General features: G+C 39.6%; 1 protein-coding gene across 3 annotated transcripts in view; it reads right to left on the reverse strand.

Moving 5' to 3' along the window:
- The window catches only part of LOC109100429 (cAMP and cAMP-inhibited cGMP 3',5'-cyclic phosphodiesterase 10A-like), a 119,819-nt gene that overhangs the window by 74,540 nt on the left and 23,760 nt on the right, over window positions 1-21,519 (reverse strand). Inside the window, exon 1 of one of the 3 annotated variants that reach the window (XM_042736233.1) lies at window positions 4,671-5,427. The exons of 1 other annotated variant lie outside the window; for it this stretch is intronic. In XM_042736233.1, coding sequence (XP_042592167.1) covers window positions 4,671-4,734 — 64 coding nt within the window. In that variant the 5' untranslated portion in view covers window positions 4,735-5,427. Of the gene's footprint in view, window positions 1-4,670; window positions 5,428-21,519 lie in introns of those variants that run through there. One more of the 3 variants, XM_042736232.1, reaches the window with a different exon arrangement.

Consider the following 21,519-nt stretch of genomic DNA (forward strand, 5'->3'; position numbering starts at 1 on the left):
ATGAGAACAGCAGACTCACAATCTGCTTTTGGAGATTCCTAACACAAGGTCATAAACGGAGCACTGCAGTTCAGTGTCAGCTGACATCATCAGAAGTACAGGGTGCCGAGTAACAGACAGAGTGAGCTCATGCCATGGAAATTTTATATGATGACCCATGAGTCTATATCAAATGAGATTCCTGTGTAAAAGTTCACAATGTAGCTGAAATATATTTTTTAGGTTTCAACAGTAAGGATGGTCCTGGGCCGATGGTAGAAGTCTTCAGGACTTCAGGAATGGAACAGAATGCAGGGGTCCTGAGACAATTTTTATTTATTATTTATTTTTTTATCTAGAACTATTTTTAACTCGACACACAGTATTAAAGTTGGAAAATGTTGACAGTTTGATGAACTCTTACTAACTTGCTCTTCCATGACTATAGCTGACCTGAAAGAGAGAACTAACCATATAGGAAGAATGTTAACGCTTAGCGGCCCTTGTTGTACTGAGAAAACAATGCAGCTCATACTTACATTGCATTATGAGTTGCAGACTGACACATTGCAACAACTTACAAAATCGACCTTGCAAAGCTATATGCATTTGCGTTCATGTACTAGCATACCCTTGTGAAAAAAGTACACTTTAGCGTAATAGAGTACAAAAATACAATAATTTAATAAAGAATACATTTATGTGCGAATTGAAATGTAATGTTTTTGAGACACTTAATTCCATGTTATTTGCAAGCAAATAAAAATGTTTAAATACAAATGTGTTGTTTTAATGATAAAACCAGTTCAAGTGAACGTTAAACATAAAAATAAAAAAAGAACTTGTTTTTAGCTGCTCCATCAGACACCGTCTTATTCTTTCCACCAAAAGGTGAACCATATGAACAGGACTGTGGGATATCGCATTGAAAGGACACATTAATAATAATGCCTTCAAAAGACCAGATAAAGATATCTTAATAGATAGGACATTATGCAAGCATTGGATTCAGACATGCCTTAATGTCTTGCTACCTCCATAAATCAAGAAAGAAAAGATACATTTGAAAACTTGTCAAATTGTTCAATTGTCCACTGGCCGATGCTGGACTTTCTAATGATAATTTCAAAAGTGCATCTCGACATTTTGTACGTCTGGCAGACTGCTAAATGTATATCACGTGAAGCAGTTTCATTGACTCGTGTTCAGTGAAAGGCCGTTTGAGAAGGGAATTCACTGGGATGATTAAATGACATCCAGCTGGGGGAGGAAGTGTCTTCGATGAGTGCTTCCTGCATGACAATGCAGTGTTCTTCATTGAGTTGAGCGCTCTGTAGATGGGCTGTCAGATCACATTAGTGTTGACCTGGAGTAGCCTCAAAAATGGCCTCTGTGGAGAGGTCCATCACACACGCTGGGGCAGGGCTGATATAAAACAACACCACACCACCGGTAGCATGACTTGTCCCAGACATTCCGATAAAACGCTGTCATATGACAGAACAACTTTTTCAGATCTTATCTGTTGCAATAGTCATGATCAGTTTGGATATGAGTGATTCGGTTTGCGTGATTTAACAAGACTTCCATAATAATCCAAAAATTTAAATTTGAAATAAAAAAAGATACCTGCCAAAAAATGCTAAGTAGAAAACAACGCTGTATTGCCATTGTTTGCATGTGGTGATCTGCTGATATCAGCAGCAGGAAGCCCAGACTCAGCACTGCCTCAGAGAGATGCAATGACACACCAGCCGCAAGCTCCCTTCAACACACCGAACATCTTCACCACTACACGCCTGCACTCTTACAACAGAGCACTGCAGTAACACTAATCTAAAAAGTATATATTTTTTTCCTCCAGAATGAGTCTTTTGATTCAATTGTTACTGACTGATATCGATTTAGAAGGAGATTCTCCGTTAATATTTAGTTAAGCAGCTAAATCATGCGGCCTGTGTCATGCCCTAGTCTCTTTTCTCCTTTCTCTCCTCCACTTTCCTGTCATTTCAGAATATCATGTCTAAAAAAAAAACTAAAATACCCATACAAATATGTAGTGCAACATTCAAGTAAAGTATATAGGTTGTGAATTAAAGTTTATTGTAATCTCTGTCCTGTAATATAATACAACAAAAAATAGGCTGTTGGGTCTTTTTTAATTTGTGAACTACAGGAATAACACACTAACTGTAAAAGACAAAATGCAAATAAATGTATTTGCCTATACAGTTAGCATAGCAAAATAAACAGGCTTCCCATATCTGTGCTGCTGTTGTCAAAGACCACGAGTCGAATCAAAATCTACAATATTTTGAAGCAAATTAATCTGTCACCAGGTAGAAACTAGTTAAATTCGAGCAGATGCCAACATGGAGAGGCTGCATGACATGCTTGAAAACCATAAGTAAAACTACACAAAGTAAGGAAAAATACAACCCAGACTACAATAAATACTGCTTGACTTGCAACATGAATAAACATGGTTTGTGCAGACCATCGTGTTCTGTGCCGCAAATTGTCAGCTGCAGACAGCATGAAACCATCATAATTCATGAGACATTTGGAAACCAAACACTCTTACTACATCAACAAAGTAAAATTAAAATATCAGTGTTCCTATTAAGCCTATGTCTTGTTATAAAGTTTGTGCAGTTAACTGTAATATTAATGTGTTGATTTTTTTTTTTTTAACATTTCAATACCACTTGATTTACAACAAGAAATCTGGATTCTGAAGCAAACCAATTATTATTATTATTATCATTATTATTATTTTTATATTATAAAGTCTATTTTCTGGAAAATATGATGATAAATACCATAAATAAACACAGTACCACTTGCTGGATGAATGTATATATAGTACTGTATAGATGCAGGGTAAATACATAAGTTTAAAGAGATTTACTTTTCTGGCCTTTTATATCCGTTATTTGCCAATAACATTTTAAAGAAAATGCTCTACAATATGAATAGCATGAATTTTGCAAGTATCCACTGAGACTGCAATAAATGACACCCTTCCTCAGTAAAGCCTATGAGATTCTCGCTTGCCTGTCATCTGTAGCACTGCACACAGCTTACACTGTGCTCTCATGTCAATGCAGTCAATGCTAATTCTGTCATGATATCCATCAGAGGTCACCAAAAACAACATCTCGACACTGTTGTCCTGTTGTACTATGCACTGAGGATATCATCAAATAATTTATCTGCATGTGAAGCTCTGAAAAAATACAAAGTCTCTTCCAAGTTTCATCTAAACATTTTCATTCTGATAGATTACTGTGGCATCTGATCAAAGTGTGCAACAGAGAGCACTGATTAAGTGTGGCCTTTAACTGTTTATCATCTTTAGAGTGTGACAACAGTATGGTTCCCTGTTTTCCAACTAACTGCTTGGGACTTTTGTGTATTTTCTATTTTTTAGTGACTGACATAGTTATTATATATTTTTAATGGACTAGGTTATAAAAGCTTTAACTTGGAAAGATTAAGCTTTACATAAGTTTACTGCTTAACCGTATGAACAGCAAGCATGCAAAAAGAAACAGCTTTGCAATTGCTCAATATGGTTTCTTTGAAAATATTTTAACAATTGTCATTTGTGTATTTTTGCATTGAGAGGAACACTCAATCAAGCTTTATGTCTTTGCATTGTAGCAAATACATGTGCATTTGAATTTTTTAGGCAAAATGCTACATGAAATTTTAATATCATATGTAAAATAAGTAATTAATACACTTGTAGTGAATTTATGGATACAGTTAGAAGCAACAAATCTCGGAAATAAAAGTGGCTAATTTCAGAATCGTGCATACATTATTATTGCAGCTCATATATCTCCAAATGTGTATTTCTAGACAGTAGACACTGAGACTAAAACCACATGTAACAACCAACAATTCTCGCTTCATCTATAAAAACATTTGAAAGATCCTTCATGCGATTTCTACTTTCTACATCTGCTTACTATGTGATGTAATAGTACTTTAAGTGAATGTAGACATATAACAACAGGGTAAATACTGCTACTCCGCCGCTGACTGGTAGCCTAATCAGTGACTAAATTGATTACCAGAGGAATTTATTTATTTTTAAAAACAGGACCACAGTTCAGTCTGTGTATTTCTTGGTTTGCTCCTGCATTGGATTACTTAAAAAAAAAAATAAATAAATAAATAAAAATTAATATATATATATATATATATATAATATATATATATATATATATATATATACACACACACACACACACACACACACACACACACACTGGCTAATTTGCATTCCAGTAGCCAACAGTTGACTTGTGTTCTCACTGTGCATTTTAAATGAATGAGGAAATCACAAAAACAAATTCATTCTAACACTTAATTCGAATGATGAGACATCACCCTCTCTCACATGTATGTCCCCACCCACCTACTGCACTAAAAACTTCATCTAAACGCACATAACAGGTGATGACAGACAATTACATAAACAACGTAACTGTAATGGGCATAATCATTCACACTATCTTGCAGCTGTTGCGCGAATATTGCCAGCCAAACTTCACATTGGAAAATAAATTCAAAAGTTTGCCAATATGCAGCCGCAACGCAGTGCAAGTGCGCAACAAAAACGATACATTTTGCAACACCCTTCCTTACTAGTACGCTAGAGAAATATTAAGTATACCTACTTGAGCCAAGGAAACAGTCCGTGAACCTTCGGAAACAGCTTGTGGAAGGCGGACCATCTTCCATGTCTGACCGCAAGCGAGTAATGATTACTCTTGATATGATATGCGTCTAGTTTAATGTCGACCCGCTGTTATAAATTAAACGATCCGACCCTGAACTGCCGGATGACATCAAAGCGCGTCAAGTCTGTGTGGAGCGCCGTGTTTTACGCGCCCCGTATGCGCACGGTAGGCTAGTGTCTACGTTCAGTATACAGACGCGCCCCGTCCTCTCCTCCTAGTATAACGTTGGGAAATGAAGGCAAGAGGCAAAGAGTAGAGGGCTCGTCTCGAGTGGAGCCGGAGAACTGCACTGAGAGCGGCGGCGTTCGCTTATCTCCTCCCCGGCTGCGCCGCACTCTGGCGCAGCTGCTCTGCTCCGGACTGCTGTAGTGTGTTTTCCCACTGCTCAGGGGGGGGAATGGGGGCGTCATTTCTCAGGGTTGGACATCCTTTTATGTTATAGTATCGAGGCAGGACGTTGGGGAATTAATATGAAAGCAGCGTGTAAAGACAAATTGGTGTTTATGTGTGCTTCCACTAGAGGCCATTCTCTGTTATAAAGACAAGTTGGTGCATTTAGGGTTCTGCTGAGAACATACAGTTCGGAATTGTTTTTTTGGCTTCCAGATCTCACAGTAACCCAGAGTATTTTGACACGGGTAATACCGTTTGTGCGTATGAATCACGCAGTCAGGAGCCTAAACCACCGCATATATTCTGATGAGGCAGGCAGCAGATCTGGAGAAATCAACTGTTTGCTGCTGCGGGCTGACGCGCTCTGACGTCAGCACGCGTCAATGAGTGTGTGTGTGTGTGTGAGAGAGAGAGAGATAGAGATAGAGAGAGAGAGCGCACTCGTGTGTGTTCTGTGGGTTGAGGACAAACCTCAGTTTTTCGTTTTGGCACAGCTTGCTAATAACAAACTACTCCTGCAGCAACGGCGTTTTTCCCCTCCAAAAATGTATATCTATATAAATATATAAACTATAAATAGACCACTGTACCATCAGATATTGTATAAATGCTGTGCAAACCCTCGTCTGCAATTTTTACTGCAAACCTTAAAACTGACATTAAAAATGCGAATCCCATACTACTACTAATACTTCTATAAATCTGCATAACGCCCAGGTGTAATTTTTTGTTTTCTCTAATGCGAAATATCCTGTATTGCTCCTAATCTACAATTAAAATTATGTAATTAGCTTGTATAGTTGATCTGAAAAGAGCTAAAACATTTTTAAAAAATATATAATTTTGATTTTTATGTGATAGTGTGTGATTCTGAAATGAAGGGCACATAGACTTAATCATCACTATACGTGTAGCTATTCTTCCATTACTAAAAATCCTTTCTATTCATATTTGTCTAGGTGAAGACCCAGTGTTATGTATTTCTAAATTTAAAATAGGGGAACAAAGATGGGAAAATATGAAACATAGGCCAGGACAGTTTATGTGATTTCTGTTTGTGATTGTACATTTTTGTTAGACACCTTTGTCAATGTTAAGTATTACATCAACTGTATATTGTCCAAGTTTATCACAACCAACACAGTGTCAATTACAGCACAGAGAATATTTAAACTCCATCAAGAGTTAATAAATAGCCTTTTGAATATATATATATATATATATATATATATATATGTGTGTGTGTGTGTGTGTGTGTGTGTGTGTGTGTGTATATACATATATATGTATATACTGCCCTACAAAGGCAAAAGACCTTAACTCGCTAGAGTGTAAAGTTTTTTATTTGTCAGGCAAATTAATTATAGCTAGGACACTGGAAATTTAACAATTAGATGTTTTAGTTATGAAAATTATCTACATTAAAAAATTGTGAGCTCAAACATGATTTTTACCCCTACTATGAAGTTAATGTACTCTGCCTTTGCATTGTCTGCAAAACGTAAGAAGTGACACCAAGGCAAAAGGCAGTAACTTCCACATTATCAATATTTGGTTGCTGATCACCATTTACAAAATCGTTATAGTAACACCTGTATAAAATCTAGTGATCATAGTCTGTCTCATATAGGCTATTGCATATAGTAATGTGACTGTATTAAGGGTTTTTTTTTTTTTTTAAACATGAGTGGATACCGTGGATACCAATTTATTTGCTATGCTCAGTAATGTAAAAGAATGCTAGACATAGCATAATTGCTTTTATATTGATTTGTATGAAATAGCCTAACCTAAAAGAACGACTTGTGGATTGATGTGAACGCCAACAAATGGGAATAATGCTCAGAATGCTTGTGGATTAAACATCTCCGATGACATTCATCGCCATGGATTGATTTTATCGGGTTACAAGAAAAGGTAGGATATGGATTTAATTGCGAACTGTTAGTAGGCTACTGATTTTATGATTGATCATGCTAGCTACGGCATTGGAGTCCACACGCGTCCAACTAGAAGTGACAGCCTGATAAATAATCTGCATTACAAAAATAATAAAAATCTAAATCTTTAAAGGTTATTCACGATTACGTATTGCTGCCAAGGTATCTAGCCTTTACAGTGATTTGTTATATGGAGCTGTTTGGTAGATCGCAATCTATCTAATTTGTTTGTCTACACCTTAATTAAAATGCGGAAGACTTTAATGGACAGTAAAACAAAGGCAGAACACCGGTTAATTCCAAACCGGCACCGTATCTTTTTATTGATGCGCGGCTAATTAAAGTCAGAATGCCGTAACTCAATATGAGTGTTCCAAACAAAGTGAAAGAGCGGTAACTGGTGTTATACGGTGTTCTGCTTTGGTTTCTCCGGGGCTTTTCGAAGTTACGGTTGAGACGACCCATTATTTTCTCGGAAAAACAACGAAATTGACTCAAGATACTTGTACACATGATAAAGGATGTCTTGAATGTCCCAAAAATATTAATGACTAACTTTTGACAAAAATCGAAGTTACAGACTTTTTGCCTTTGCACGGCAGTATGTATATATATATATATATGTACTCACTGTGCATTTTAAATGAAAGCGGAAATCACAAAAACAAATTCATTCTAACACCCTCTCTCACATGTATTTCCCCACCTAGCTACTGCACTTAAAACTTCATCTAAACACACATAACAGGTGATGACAGACAATTATATAAACAACGTAACTGTAATGGGCATAATCATTCACACTATCTTGCAGTTGTTGCACAAATATTGCCAGCCAAACATCACATTGGAAAATAAATTAAAAAGTTTTTAGTGTAAACTAAATGAGGCAATGCACATTGGCATGCAATGATTGCATCCAGCTGTCGCTGATTGCAGCGCGAGTATAAATAGGCAGCAAATAGGCAGCACTGTGCAAAGTCAGGGAGGATGAGGAGGAGGTCCTGCTTGGGGCGCCCTACTGGCCCACTCGGACATGGTTCCCGGAATTGATGCTCCTCGTGACAGCCCCTCCCTGGCAGATTCTGGCAGGAAGGATCTACTGACTCAGAGACAGGGCACCCCATGGCACCCGCGTCCAGACCTCTGGAAACTTCATGTCTAGTCCCTGGACAGGACACGGAGGTTCTAGGTGACCTACCACAAGAGGCAGTGGCCACCATCACTTCTGCGTGAGCACTGTCTACGAGACATGCTTACATCTTGAAGTGGAACCTGTTCGATCCCCGAAGATGTCCGATCAGAGTCGTGCTCTCCTTCTTGCAGCAAGGGTTGGAGCGAAGGCTGTCTCCCTCCACCCTTGAAGTTTATGTCACTGCTATTTCTGCTAACCATGACCCCGTGGAGGGGAGAACGGTGGGGAAGCATGACCTGATCATCGGGTTCCTTAGGGGAGCAAGAAGGTTGAACCTCCCTATATACCTTCTTGGGATCCATCTCTGGTGCTCGAAGCACTACATCGGGTCCCATTTGAACCTTTGCAATCAATATAATCCTGAGGCCCCAGCCCGGCTATGTGTCCAAGGTTCCTAAAACTCCCTTCAGGGATCAGGTAGTGAACCTGCAAGTGCTGCCTCCGGAGGAGGCAGACCCAGTCCTTGCTTTGCTTTGTCCCGTCTGCGCTTTAAGATTGTACGTGGAACGGACATAAAACTTCAGCACCTCAGAACAGCTATTTGTTTGTTACGGAGGCTAGCAGAAGGGGGATGCCATCTCCAAACAGAGGATGGCCCAATAGATAGTGGATTTCATCACCCTGGCTTATCAAGCACAAGGTATGCCCTGACCGTTCAGATTGCGAGCTCACTCTACTAGAAGTGTTGCATCCTCCTGGGCACTGGCTCATGGCGACGTCGCTGACAGACAATTGTAGAGCTGCGGGCTGGGCGACCCCCAACACGTTCGCTAGGTTCAATAGCCTTCGTGTTGAACTGGTAACCTCAGAGCTCAGAGCTCTTGTTTCCCCGGCAGACTTCTGCCATTTCCCAAGAGGGTTACAATCACCTCTAACTCTTCCATATGCACCTAAACGGTTGGTCATATGTGTAAGAAGTGGCGTTTGTTCTCACGTTTGCCTATCGTGGGACTCCCCAGTTTCGGTCTGCTAAATAGTAAGGCATGGCCAAAGCCAGTGAAAGTACTTGCAATGTACCTGTTTTGGAAGTCCTTGTTAGAAGAAACAGTCAAGCAACAGAAAAGGACAGCAGTTTGTATGTGTTTTGCCTTGTTTTCTCATTAGACTACAGCGCGGATCTTAGTTGCTAGGAAACATTGTTTCATTTACTGTTTTTTTTTTTTTAATACCGTGATAAATACGTGCTGAAGTGGCATTTGTTCTCGCGTTTGCCTATCGTGGGACACCCCAGTTTCGGTCTGCTAAATAGTAAGGCATGGCCAAAGCCAGTGAAAGTACTTAATTACCTGTTTTGGAAGTCCTTGTTAGAAGAAACAGTCGAGCAACAGAAAAGGGCAGCAGTTTGTATGTGTTTTGCCTTGTTTTCTCATTAGACTACAACGCGGATCTTCGTTGCTAGGAAACAGTGTTTCATTTACTGTGTTTTTTTTTGTTTTGTTTTTTACCGTGGTAAATACGTGCTGAAGTGGCATTTGTTCTTGCGTTTGCCTATCGCGGGACTCCCCAGTTTCGGTCTGCTAAATAGTAAGGCGTGGCTAGCTGACTTCAATAACAGGTACTCAGGCAAATATAAAAGTGGTTAGTTTCACTGCAGCAGCGGTCGCCGCAGTCCTTGTGTGAAGCCTCCTCACGTGAAGACCGACGAATGTAAAGACCATCGACTCTACCTGCGCGACTCCACCTAGCAAGGACACCGAAAAGGCACTTGAGTATTGCTTTTCTCTCCTTACTTTTCTTTTTGTATAGCTTGTTCTCAACTACTTATTTAGGTCACTTGTACTCACTATGTGCTTTCAGATCTCTACTATTACTACGAACACTCAGAGAGCACGCACTGTACGTCGGAGGCAGGCCTGTCCTAATAATCTATGGCCTGTCCCTCTGAACTCTACTACTTTACTCTCTATTCCAGTTGGTCTTTGGAACTGCCAGTCTGCTGTTAACAAAGCAGATTTCATTTCTTCTATTGCTACTCATTCCGGTCTCTACCTCATGGCCCTAACTGAGACTTGGATCAAACCTGAAGACACTGCCACTCCATCAGGCCTCTCCACTAATTTCACTTGTTCCCACACCCCTCGTACGACCGGGAGGGGTGGAGGTACTGGTTTCCTTATCTCAAATGAATGGAAATTTGATCTTCAACCATCTCTTACAGGTAACGGTTCATTTGAATCACATGCAATTACTATAACCCACCCTGTTAACATCCACTTTGTGGTCGTTTATCGTCCCCAAGGTCAACTAGGAAACTTCTTGGAGGAGTTGGATGTGTTATTATCAAGCCTTCCTGAGGATGGTACTCCTCTGGTACTGCTTGGTGACTTCAACATCCACCTAGATAAACCCCAGGCTGCTGACTTCAACACTCTGCTCGCCTCATTTGATCTCAAGCTGGGGTCTACTACAGCGACTCACAAATCAGGCAACCAACTGGACCTCATCTACACGTGCTGTTGCTCCATGGACAACACTTTAGTTGCTCCAATGCACAACTCAGACCACTTCCTCATAACTGCTAACCTCGCACTTACTCCTAAAGCACCACATGCTCCTCCGCAGGTGACCTTTCGACGGAACCTACGCTCACTCTCTCCATCTCGCCTGTCCTCTTTGGTTTCATCCTCACTTCCTTCACTCGCTCAGTTTTCAGCTCTGGACACGAACAGGGCTACTGACACTCTTTGCTCCACTCTGACCTCTTGCTTGGACAACTTTTGCACACTGTAATTGAGACCAGCACGCACCACCACATCTGCCCCCTGGCTGTCCGATGTTCTCCGTGAACATCGCTCTAAACTCAGGGCTGCAGAGAGGAAATGGCATAAATCAAGAAACTCTACCGACCTCAGTGTGTATCAGTCTCTCCTCTCTTCCTTCTCTGCAGATGTCTTCACTGCTAAAACATCATACTACCACAACAAAATTAACAACTGTTCTGACTCTCGCACACTTTTCAAAACTTTCTCTTCTCAGTCCGCCTCCACCTCCTCCTTCATCGACTCTTACAGCCAACGAATTTGCAGTTTTCTTCACAAATAAGACAAGACCGGTATCCCTTCTTCCATTCATTGCAAAGACACTTGAGCGAGTCATGTTCAACCAACTCTCTATGTTTCTTGTACAGAACAACCTCCTGGACAGCAACCAATCTGGCTTCAAAAGCGGCCACTCAACTGAGACTGCCCTGCCCTCGGTTACTGAAGCCCTGTGACTGACAAGAGCAGCTTCCAAATCCTCAGTACTCATCTTGCTGGATCTGTCTGCTGCCTTTGACACAGTTAATCACCAGATTCTACTGTCCAACCTCAGAAAGATGGGCATCTCTGGAACCGCACTCCTGTGGTTCAAGTCCTACCTCTCAGATAGATCCTTCAGGGTGTCTTGGAGGGGTGAAGTTTCGAAGTCACAACTTCTTGCTACTGGGGTTCCTCAAGGCTCAGTACTCGGACCACTTCTCTTCTCCATCTACATGGTGTCATTAGGATCTGTCATTCAGAAGCATGGCTTTTCCTATCACTGCTATGCTGATGACACTCAACTCTACTTCTCATTCCAACCAGATGATCCGATGATAGCTGCTTGCATTGCAGCCTGTCTGAGTGACATTTCAAGCTGGATTAATGACCATCACCTTCAGCTCAACCTTACTAAGACAGAACTGCTGGTGGTTCCAGCTAACCCGTCGTTAAATCACAACTACTCTATACAGCTGGGTTCGTCAACCATAAATCCTGCCAGGACAGCCAGAAACCTAGGAGTTGTGATGGATCATCAGTTAAGCCTCACAGACCATATTGCTACAACAACCCGGTCCTGCAGATTTGCCCTATACAACATTAGGAAGATTAGACCCTTCCTGTCAGAGCAAGCCACCCAACTTCTTGTCCAAGCTCTTGTTCTCTCCAGACTGGACTATTGTAGTGTTCCCCTAGCGGGCCTTCCTGCATGTACTATTAAGCCTCTACAACTGATCCAGAATGCAGCAGCGAGGGTTATCTTCAATGAGCCAAAAAAAGCTCACGTTACTCCTCTCCTCATCAGGTTACACTGGCTACCAGTAGCCGCTCACATCAAATCCAAGGTACTGATGCTTGCCTACAAGACGACCACTGGCATGGCACCAATATACCTAAACTCACTAGTTCAAACTTATGCGCCCTGGAAGAGACAGCATCCATGGTGCTTTGGTAGGGATTCCCAATTCGCTGGTCACCGACGTGATGTAGAAAGTGACGAACTGAAAGGGAACATCTTGGTTACGTATTGTAACCATCGTTCCCTGAAGGAGGGAACGGAGACGTCACGTCACATCGCCATGGCTGCTGTACCTCTGCTGAGTGGCCAGGTCACCAGCTAGGCTCCTCAGCGAAAAGCTGAGTATGCGGTGCATCTGCTGTTTACACTTGCGTTGTGATCAGCGGCAGCTGGATGCAATCACTGCATGCCAATGTGTATTGGCTCGTTTAGTTTACACTCAAAGTAGATTGGTCTCTTTAGCGAGATTCCCAATTCGTCGGTCACAGACGTGACGTCTTCATTCCCTCCTTCAGGGAATGAGGGTTACAATACGTAACCGAGACATTTTCATTTGCCAAAATCATGCATAAAAATAAATATTAATGCTAAATCTCTGTTTACACTGGTATTGTTTATGTCATCTTGAGTCAATAATGCACCTTAACCTTCATGTTTCAGTTCATTGCTCCAGTATGGCATGCACAAGTTTGCAGCACAGTTCTTTGTAATTATTACAGGAGTTGGGTTTCTTTTCCAGAATCCTTTTTTTACCCTGAGGTTTATTCAAAGGATTTCCTGTATCATTTTGACGTCCCATTGACGTCTGTTGGACCCCACACTTTCCAAAACTTAGAAATATTTCTTCATCTGGTGACTGAGCATTCAGATTCTTGAGTCAGTGGAGAATATAAGAGCTTGCATATTGTTTCTTCAACTGGTAAGAACTATGCATTTTCAGACAAGGTTAATTTATTAGACTTGAAGTTAATTTGTTTAAAAAAAAAAAAGTCAGAGCAACTAGTTAGAGAACACATTAGTGTTTTTGTAATGTGAGTCTTGCTTAAACAACTTAGAAAATTATAGCTTTTAGGATGCTTTCTGGATTGTATGTCAATGTGAACATTTCTAAAGCAGTTTCTCACAGTTTCTCAAAGTTCATAACACATCTGCAAGAATTACAATTCTGTTTGATGCTGATTTGCAATGAATCCGTGTATGATCCGTGTAACACTTCACAATTAAATTTTCAGAACATATGGTGCAAATGCAAAAATTTAAAAATTAAACCAAACACTATTACTAATAATAAACATATAGGCTTTATTATTAATAATAAACATAGGCTACTATTTACAGACAAACAGAATAGCCCAAAATATGAAAGCAAATTGTGCAAAAAACGAAAAACGAGAATTCAGCTTAAATTTTCATTTTTCTTTCAGGGGTAGAAAAATTAATAAACATCTTGAATATTTGATTTCTACATGTGGGCAGGAATTAAACGCCCCTTTCTGCTGATTGGTCACCCGATGATCAAACCGTGTCGTCATCAGTTCTTCTGCAGTATCACGCAGCAGAATAATAGTCCTTCACTGCTGCAGTTGTATGGATTCTTAACACATTTATTGCAAATATATTTAAGCATTTTTTCATCAAACAGACTAATGAATAGCTCGACACAACTCGTACCAGGGCAGAGTCTAGACAGGGCTTTCTTCTGTGTAGACCAGTGGTTCTTAAAGTGATAGGGGGTCCGCAAAATAATTTGCTATAGCCTACCATATTTCTAGACTGTAAAGGCGTTTTTGTATCATGATACATAGGCCTACTGTTATTCCAAAGTGACTTATATGATACATTTGACATCAAATAATCTAAATGAAGCCTTTTAAAAGACAAGTATTCACTGTTGTTCATGTTTGTGGCATGCTCCAGAAAGATGGTCAAGGAGACCGAGATGCGCTAAAGCAGCGCATTCTTTGTTCTCTTTATTTTTACAAAGGCATGACATTTTGTAGTTATTTTGAATGTAATGTTACACAAATACAAATATATATTTTACCATATGATTATAAATGACAGAGTATTTAGTTATTTCCCCTCAGTGGGGAAAAAATCCAAGTGAACATCAATCAGTAATTGATATTAATTTAAACTGCTTTAAATATGACTGCTGCTTATTTCCTGTGCACTTCAATACTGGTCTGTGCTTGACTGTAGTCGTGTCTGTCTGCTTACCGAGTTTATTTAATCCATCGCAATTTATTGGAACTGTGTGAACTATAGTGATTAGTCTTCTTACATTAATGTTGCTCTAAAGGCTTATTGCTTAATTAACACAAAAATGTCCTGCTCACACTTGCCAATTTAATGGCAGAGAATGGTGACTTTAGTTTTGTTTTTGTTTTATTTTTTGAAGCTGATGCATATCTGTTGGAAAATAATCCTATGCATCTCGTGGTGTATATTCCAAGCATTCTGAAGGTAAACTGTGGGTTTGGTAAGAAACAAATCGAAATGGAAAGTTATTATATTTTATGAGTGTGTGCAGTAAGTGTGCAGCAGCTCACACCACGTACAAGTGCATATCCTTTTGAGATATCCATTATAATCAATTTTAATAAAACACAAGACTACATTATAAAACTCTATTTAATATGTGTTGTTCTCCAGTTGTCAGTCAGAATGACAGTTCTTGCATGAAAATTATAGGCCTAGGCCTATATACAGCAGGTAAAATAAGTATTGAACACGTCACCATTTCTCTCAGTAAATATATTTCTAAAGGTGCTGCTGACATGAAATTTGCACCAGATGTCGGTAACAACCCAAGTAATCCATACATAAAAAGAAAACAAAACAAATATGTTCATAAATTAAGTTCTGTGTAATAAAGTGGAATGACAAAGGGGAAAAGTATTGAACACAAGAAGAAAGGGAGGTGCAAAAAGGTATGGAAAGCCAAGACACCATCTGAAATCTATCAGTAATTATAAAGCAATCCTGCCCCTTGTCAGTAGAAATTAATATCAGCTGATTCAGTCTCAACTGATGGCCTATAAAAAGGTGTCTTATTACTAGCGTGTCACACAAAAAACATTTCATGATGGGTAAAAGCAAAAAGCTTTCTCAAGACCTTCGCAACCTTATTGTTGCAAAACATACTGCTGGCATTGGTTACAGAAGCATTTCTATACTTCTGAATGTTCCAGTTAGCACTGTTGGGGCCTTAATCCGGATGTGGAAAGAACATTATTTCACCATAAAGCGGCCACGACCAGGTGCTCCTCACAAGATTTCTGACAGAGGAGGGAAAAGAATGATCAGAAGTGTTGTCTAAGAGCCAAGGACCACTTGTGGAGAGCTTCAGAAAGATCTGGAATTAGCAGGTACAATTGTTTCAAAGAAAACAATAAGTAATGCATTCAACCACTGTGGCCTTCATGCACGCTCATCATGCAAGGCCCTATTGCTGAAGAAAAAGCATGTTGGAGCTTGTTTAAAGTTTGCTGCACAACATTTAGACAAGCCTATGAAATACTGGGAGAATATAGTCTGGTCAGGTGAGACCAAAATTAAATTCTTTGGATGCCATAATACACACCATGTTTTGTGTCAAGTGGCACTGCACATCACCCCAAAATCATCATGTGGCACTGGTAAAATTCATATAATTGAAGGAAGGATGAATGAAAAAAATGTACCGAGACATTCTTGATAAAATTCTGCTGCCATCTACCAGGATGATGAAGATGAAACAAGGGTGGACATTTCAGAAAGACAATGATTCCAAACACAGCCAAGGAAACTCTCAATTGGTTTCAGAGAAAAGAAAATAAAGCTGCTAGAATGGCCCAGCCAATCACCTAACTTGAATCCAATAGAAAGTAAGAACTAAAGATCAGAGTTCATAGAAGAGGCCCACAGAACCTTCAAGATTTAAAGACTGTGTGGAAGAATGGGCAAAAATCACACCTGAGCAATGCACTCGACTAGTTTCTCCGTACAGAAACTAGTTGCTCTCATCAAAGTTACAAATGACCTGCTCTTATCATCTTATTGTGGTTGTATCCCTGCATTCGACACTATTGACCACAACATTCTTTTGCACAGACTAGAAAACTTTGTTGGCATTTGTGGAAGTGCATTAGCATGGTTCAAATCATACTTATCTGACCGCCATCAATTCGTAGCAGTGAATGAAGTGGTATCATATCGATCACAAGTGCAGTATGGAGTACCTCAAGGTTCAGTGCTAGGGCCGTTACTTTTCACGCTTTACATGTTACCTCTGGGAGATATGATCAGGAAACACAGTGTTAGCTTTCACTGTTTTGCAGATGACACTCAGCTCAATATAACTTCACGGTCCGACGAAACATCAATTTGAAAAACTAACGGAATGCATAGTTGATATAAAAAAACTGGATAACGAGTAATTTCTTACTGCTAAATTCTGAAAAAACAGGTGTTAATTATCGGACCTAAAACCTCCACATGTAATAACCTAGAACACTGTCTAAGACTCGATGGCTGCTCTGTCAATTCTTCGTCATCAGTTAGGATCTTAGGTGTGCTATTTGATAGTAATCTTTCCTTTTAAAGCCATGTTTCTAGCATTTGTAAAACTGCGTTTTTCCATCTCAAAAATATATCTAAATTATGACCTATGCTCTCAATAGCAAATGCAGAAATATTAATTCATGCGTTCATGACCTCAAGGTTAGATTATTGTAATGCTTTATTGGGTGATTGTTCTGCATGCTTAATAAACAAAATCCAGCTGGTCAAAAATGCAGCAGCTAGAGTTCTTACTAGAACCAGGAAATATGACCATATTAGCCAAGTTCTGTCAACACTGCACTGGCTCCTTATTAAACATCGTATAGATTTTAAAATCTTGCTTATTACTTATAAAGCTCTGAGTGGTTTAGCACCTCAGTATTTGAACGAGCTCTTATTGCATTATAGTCCTCTACGTCTGCTGCATTCTCAAAATTTGAAATTTAGAATTTCAAAAATCAATCAGCAGATCGTTTTCCTACTTAGCGCCAAAATAACCTGCCTAACATTGTTTGGGAGGCACGGAGCTGTTGTTAACGGACAAGCTGTGCAAATCCATACTGATAATGAACGTGGATTTGCGCAGCTTGTCAGTTAACAATGGCTCCATGTAGTAACAGCTGCTCTATGTGAAATCTCGCTCCTGATGGAATTTACCACTGATTAGAGAACCGGCTTTACTGACGAGATGCACATTAACTATCGGCTGATATTTATTGTGCACCCCTATTCAAAACCAAAGAGATATTCTTTATCAAAGTTAAGACTCAGCCACGCCCCCCTAAAATGGCTCATTCAAACACGCCCCCACATGTCTACTGTACGTCACTGTGTGGGAATATTTGCGTAATGCCGCCCAAATGTTCATGCAAAGAAAGAAGACATGGTTTCAGTAACCGCAGTTAGTGTTGAAGCAGCCATGTCAGGGAGATGCAAAAGCTAAATTAACATAAGAAAATTAAAATGCAATACATTTTATACCCTCCATTCTATTTAATTCTATACTATATTATAGTGTATTAAGAATCAATGCCATTTCTAAAGAATACACATGAATGCACATTTGGAAATCCTGGAAATGAGAGAGAGCCTGTCATAAATCAAACATCAAATAGGAAAATGCCAGCGAACAAAAGTAGTAATAGTAATCCTCAGATGCCGTTTTTGGTATAGCAGCTTCTCAGAAAAATTATGTTGTGATGAAAGTTGTTGAATGAACCACATGTATACAGAAATGTGCTGCATGTTCATAAAAAAAAAACAGCTTTTTATAAAATAATCTATCAGTGTTGGGGAAGGTTACTTTTAAAATATTTTTAAACTCCATGAAAAAATTAACTAATTGTGTCAATCATTTTGTTACTTGGGCTGTTTGATTCTGAAAATTTTGGAATCGAGTCTGATTCCTGGTTCTGGAATCGATTCCTCACTGTTGTTTTCGATTCTTTTTTGATTCTTGTTTTTTTTTTTAGACTGAAAGAACCTAATCTCACCATGATGACTGCAAGTTAGGTTGTAGAATGTATCCTTCTCATAATTTGAAGCTTTATTTGTAAAAAAATAAAATAAATAAAAATAAAATAAATGATGATAAAATTACATAAATTTTAATTTTGTCTGCTTTGCCCATGAAATTAGTCATAGCCCACAGCTAGGGCCACATTAACCACTGGGCTAGGTGGGGCTGAAGCCCCAGGGCCAGAGCAAGTAAAGGGCCCATGATTGGCTGTGGAGTAGCTTGACAGACATCGGTAGCGCCGATTGACAAAGCCCCACCACGCACCTCACTTTTTAGTGGAGTTTTTCCATAAATTCCATGCATTACCATTAAAGATTAAAATGTCATATTTGAATTTGGTTTACCAATCAAATGCATGTATTATATATTTTACTTTTGAACGAACTGTGCACGTAGCCTATCTATCAGGTGATCGCTGTGCCTAATGTCTGCATTTACCTCTCTTCACTTCATTCTGGTGTAATCTAGAAATGGTCATGCAAAGAACAATCTCCAATAAGCAAAAATGTCAACTGTTCTAAAAAAAAAGTGAGAGAGAAAAAAATGAGGAGAGAGGGGAAAATATGAGTTAGTCACTAAAATCCACAGCTAGTTTATTTTACTGAAACTGATGATGGAGTGGGAGTTGTGGAACCGCAAATGGACCAGACACATGGAGCTCAAAACCAAACATAACGTCAAAAACACACGAAACACATACACTCACGAGGGAACCAGGAAAACACAGGGTGATACAAATGGACCAGACACATGGAGCAGAGATTTTAGGTTAGTTTGATTATTAACTTGATAGATGTATATTGCTTTTTGTGTTTGAACAAACTCTAAAGGCCTAGAATATTCGCTTATATTCACGGGTTGAGAAATTAATTTTGCGTGTAATGATGTAAGCTTTTAATTTAAACGCATTTTAAGCATTGTGGTTTAAAAACTAATTTAACTGTTCAGGGACATTAAGCAGTGGGGCAGAATTTATTTTGGCATATGCGCTATTCAGTGTTTTGTTTTTTTTTGTTTTGGTGGTTGTGATGTTTTTTGATTTGGCGCCTGACTGAACTATAAGAGTTATTATTCAGGCTTTGTGTTTAAATGTTCGAATACAATGTCAACACAGTCATTTGTGTCTTAAATGAGTTTTTATTTTTAGTGTGATATATATTGTTTTGTCTTTTTTAGAATTATTTTGGTGAGATTTTAAAGGGATATAGTTCACCCAAAAATTCAAATACTGTTATCATTTACTCAGTTTCAAGTTGTTCTGGACCTGTATGAATTTCTTTGTTCTCCCCAACATAAAAGAAGATATTTTGAAGAATATTCATAACCACCAGAAAGTTTCTGGTCCCTGTTGACTCCAATAGGGTTTTCTTTCTTTTTTTTTTACTTTATATACTATGGAAGTCATTGGTTCGGGGCAAAGTGTTTGTTTGGTTGTATTTTTTGTTTTATTTATATTTGTTTGCATCAGAAGGAGGAAGGTAATTAATGTTTGTTTAGAAAAAACACATAATTTTTGGGTGAACTATTCCTCTAAAGCAGCCTAATATACCTGCTTTTGCCATTTGTGTCAATAATGTAAATTAAACAGAAAGAAAATTACTCACTGACCTTGACTGAATCGCTTTTGTAAAATAAGGTATATTGAATTTATACAGTGAAGACTCTAGAGTCAATCTGTAGTCTATTTATTTTATACAATATAATATTTATTATTCAGTGCTTTAAGTGTTTGTAGGTCAATTTCTTTGTTCTATTGTAGTTTCACGACTGTTTAGTCAAGTCAAGTCAAGTCTGCTTTATTGTCAATTCTTCCACATGTACAGTACATACATACAGAGAATTGAAATTGCGTTACTCTCAGACCCCCGGTGCATACAGATAACACTAACAATAGAGCCTAAAAATCTAGATCAAATATAAAATATAAGATACAACTATACAATAAAGGGAATGTAAAAAAGACATATAATAAAAAATAAAAATAAAGTTAAATAAAGCAGCACAAGGCACATGGCAGATAGAGTCTGATTAAAGTGACAAAAGGGCTCAAGAGCAGTTATTTTATTTAAACTGACTGATGAGGTGGTAGAATGACATCAGTTCCATGGTGAATGAGGTAGTGAGCAGACCTATGCTGCACAAAGTGACTGGTGCATGCCATCGTATGTTGGGAGGGGGGTGGAAGGACCTGGGGATGTGGGATCTGGGGGGTGGTGGGGTCTCATAGTTCAGTGGTGCCTGGGGCAGAAGTTCAAGTTCGGGAGCGAGTTCAGCTTCCTGACAGCCTGATGGATGAAGCTGTCTTTCAGTCTGCTGGTCCTGGCTTGGAGACTCCGCAGTCTCCTCCCTGATGGCAGCAGACTGAAGAAGCTGTGTGACGGGTGAGTGGGATCACCTGCGATGCAGAGGGCTTTGCGAGTGAGACGGATTCCGTAAATGTCCTGGAGGGAGGGGAGAGAGACACCAATGATCTTCTCAGCTGCTCTCACTATGCGTTGCAGAGTCTTCCGGCAGGACGCGTTGCAGGCGCCATACCACACAGTGATGCAGCTGGTCAGAATGCTCTCAATGGTGCCTCTGTAGAAGGTGTACATGATGGGGGGTGGGGCTCTGGCTCTCCTCAGTTTGCAGAGGAAGTAGAGACGCTGTTATGATTTCTTGGCCAGTGCTGCGGTGTTGTCGGTCCAGGAGAGGTCCTCTGTGATGTGCAGACCCAGGAACTTGGTGCTGCTCACTCTCTCCACAGTCGCACCGTTGATGGTCAGAGGAGCATGCTGAGTGTGCGCTCTCCTGAAGTCAACAACAATCTCCTTCATCTTCTCTACGTTCAGAGAGAGATTGTTGTCACTGCACCACCCGGCCAGGCGGCTCACCTCGCTCCTGTAGTTTGTCTCATCCTTGTTGCTAATGAGACCCACCACAGTCGTTTCATCCGCAAACTTAATGAAGAGGTTGGAATTGTGTGACGGTCCAACAGCGAGTTGCATAGCGAAGTGTTGAGCCCCAGCTCGACCAGTTTGTGAATGAGCTGTTGAGGGATGATTGTGTTGAATGCTGAACTGAAGTCTATGAACAGCATTCTGACGTATGAGTCCTTTTTGTCTATATGTGTGAGTGCTGAGTGGAGGGCAGTGGCGATGGCATCATCGGTCGACC

Source organism: Cyprinus carpio, chromosome B13, assembly GCF_018340385.1.
Source record: "Cyprinus carpio isolate SPL01 chromosome B13, ASM1834038v1, whole genome shotgun sequence".
Classification (NCBI taxonomy): Eukaryota; Metazoa; Chordata; class Actinopteri; order Cypriniformes; family Cyprinidae; genus Cyprinus; species Cyprinus carpio.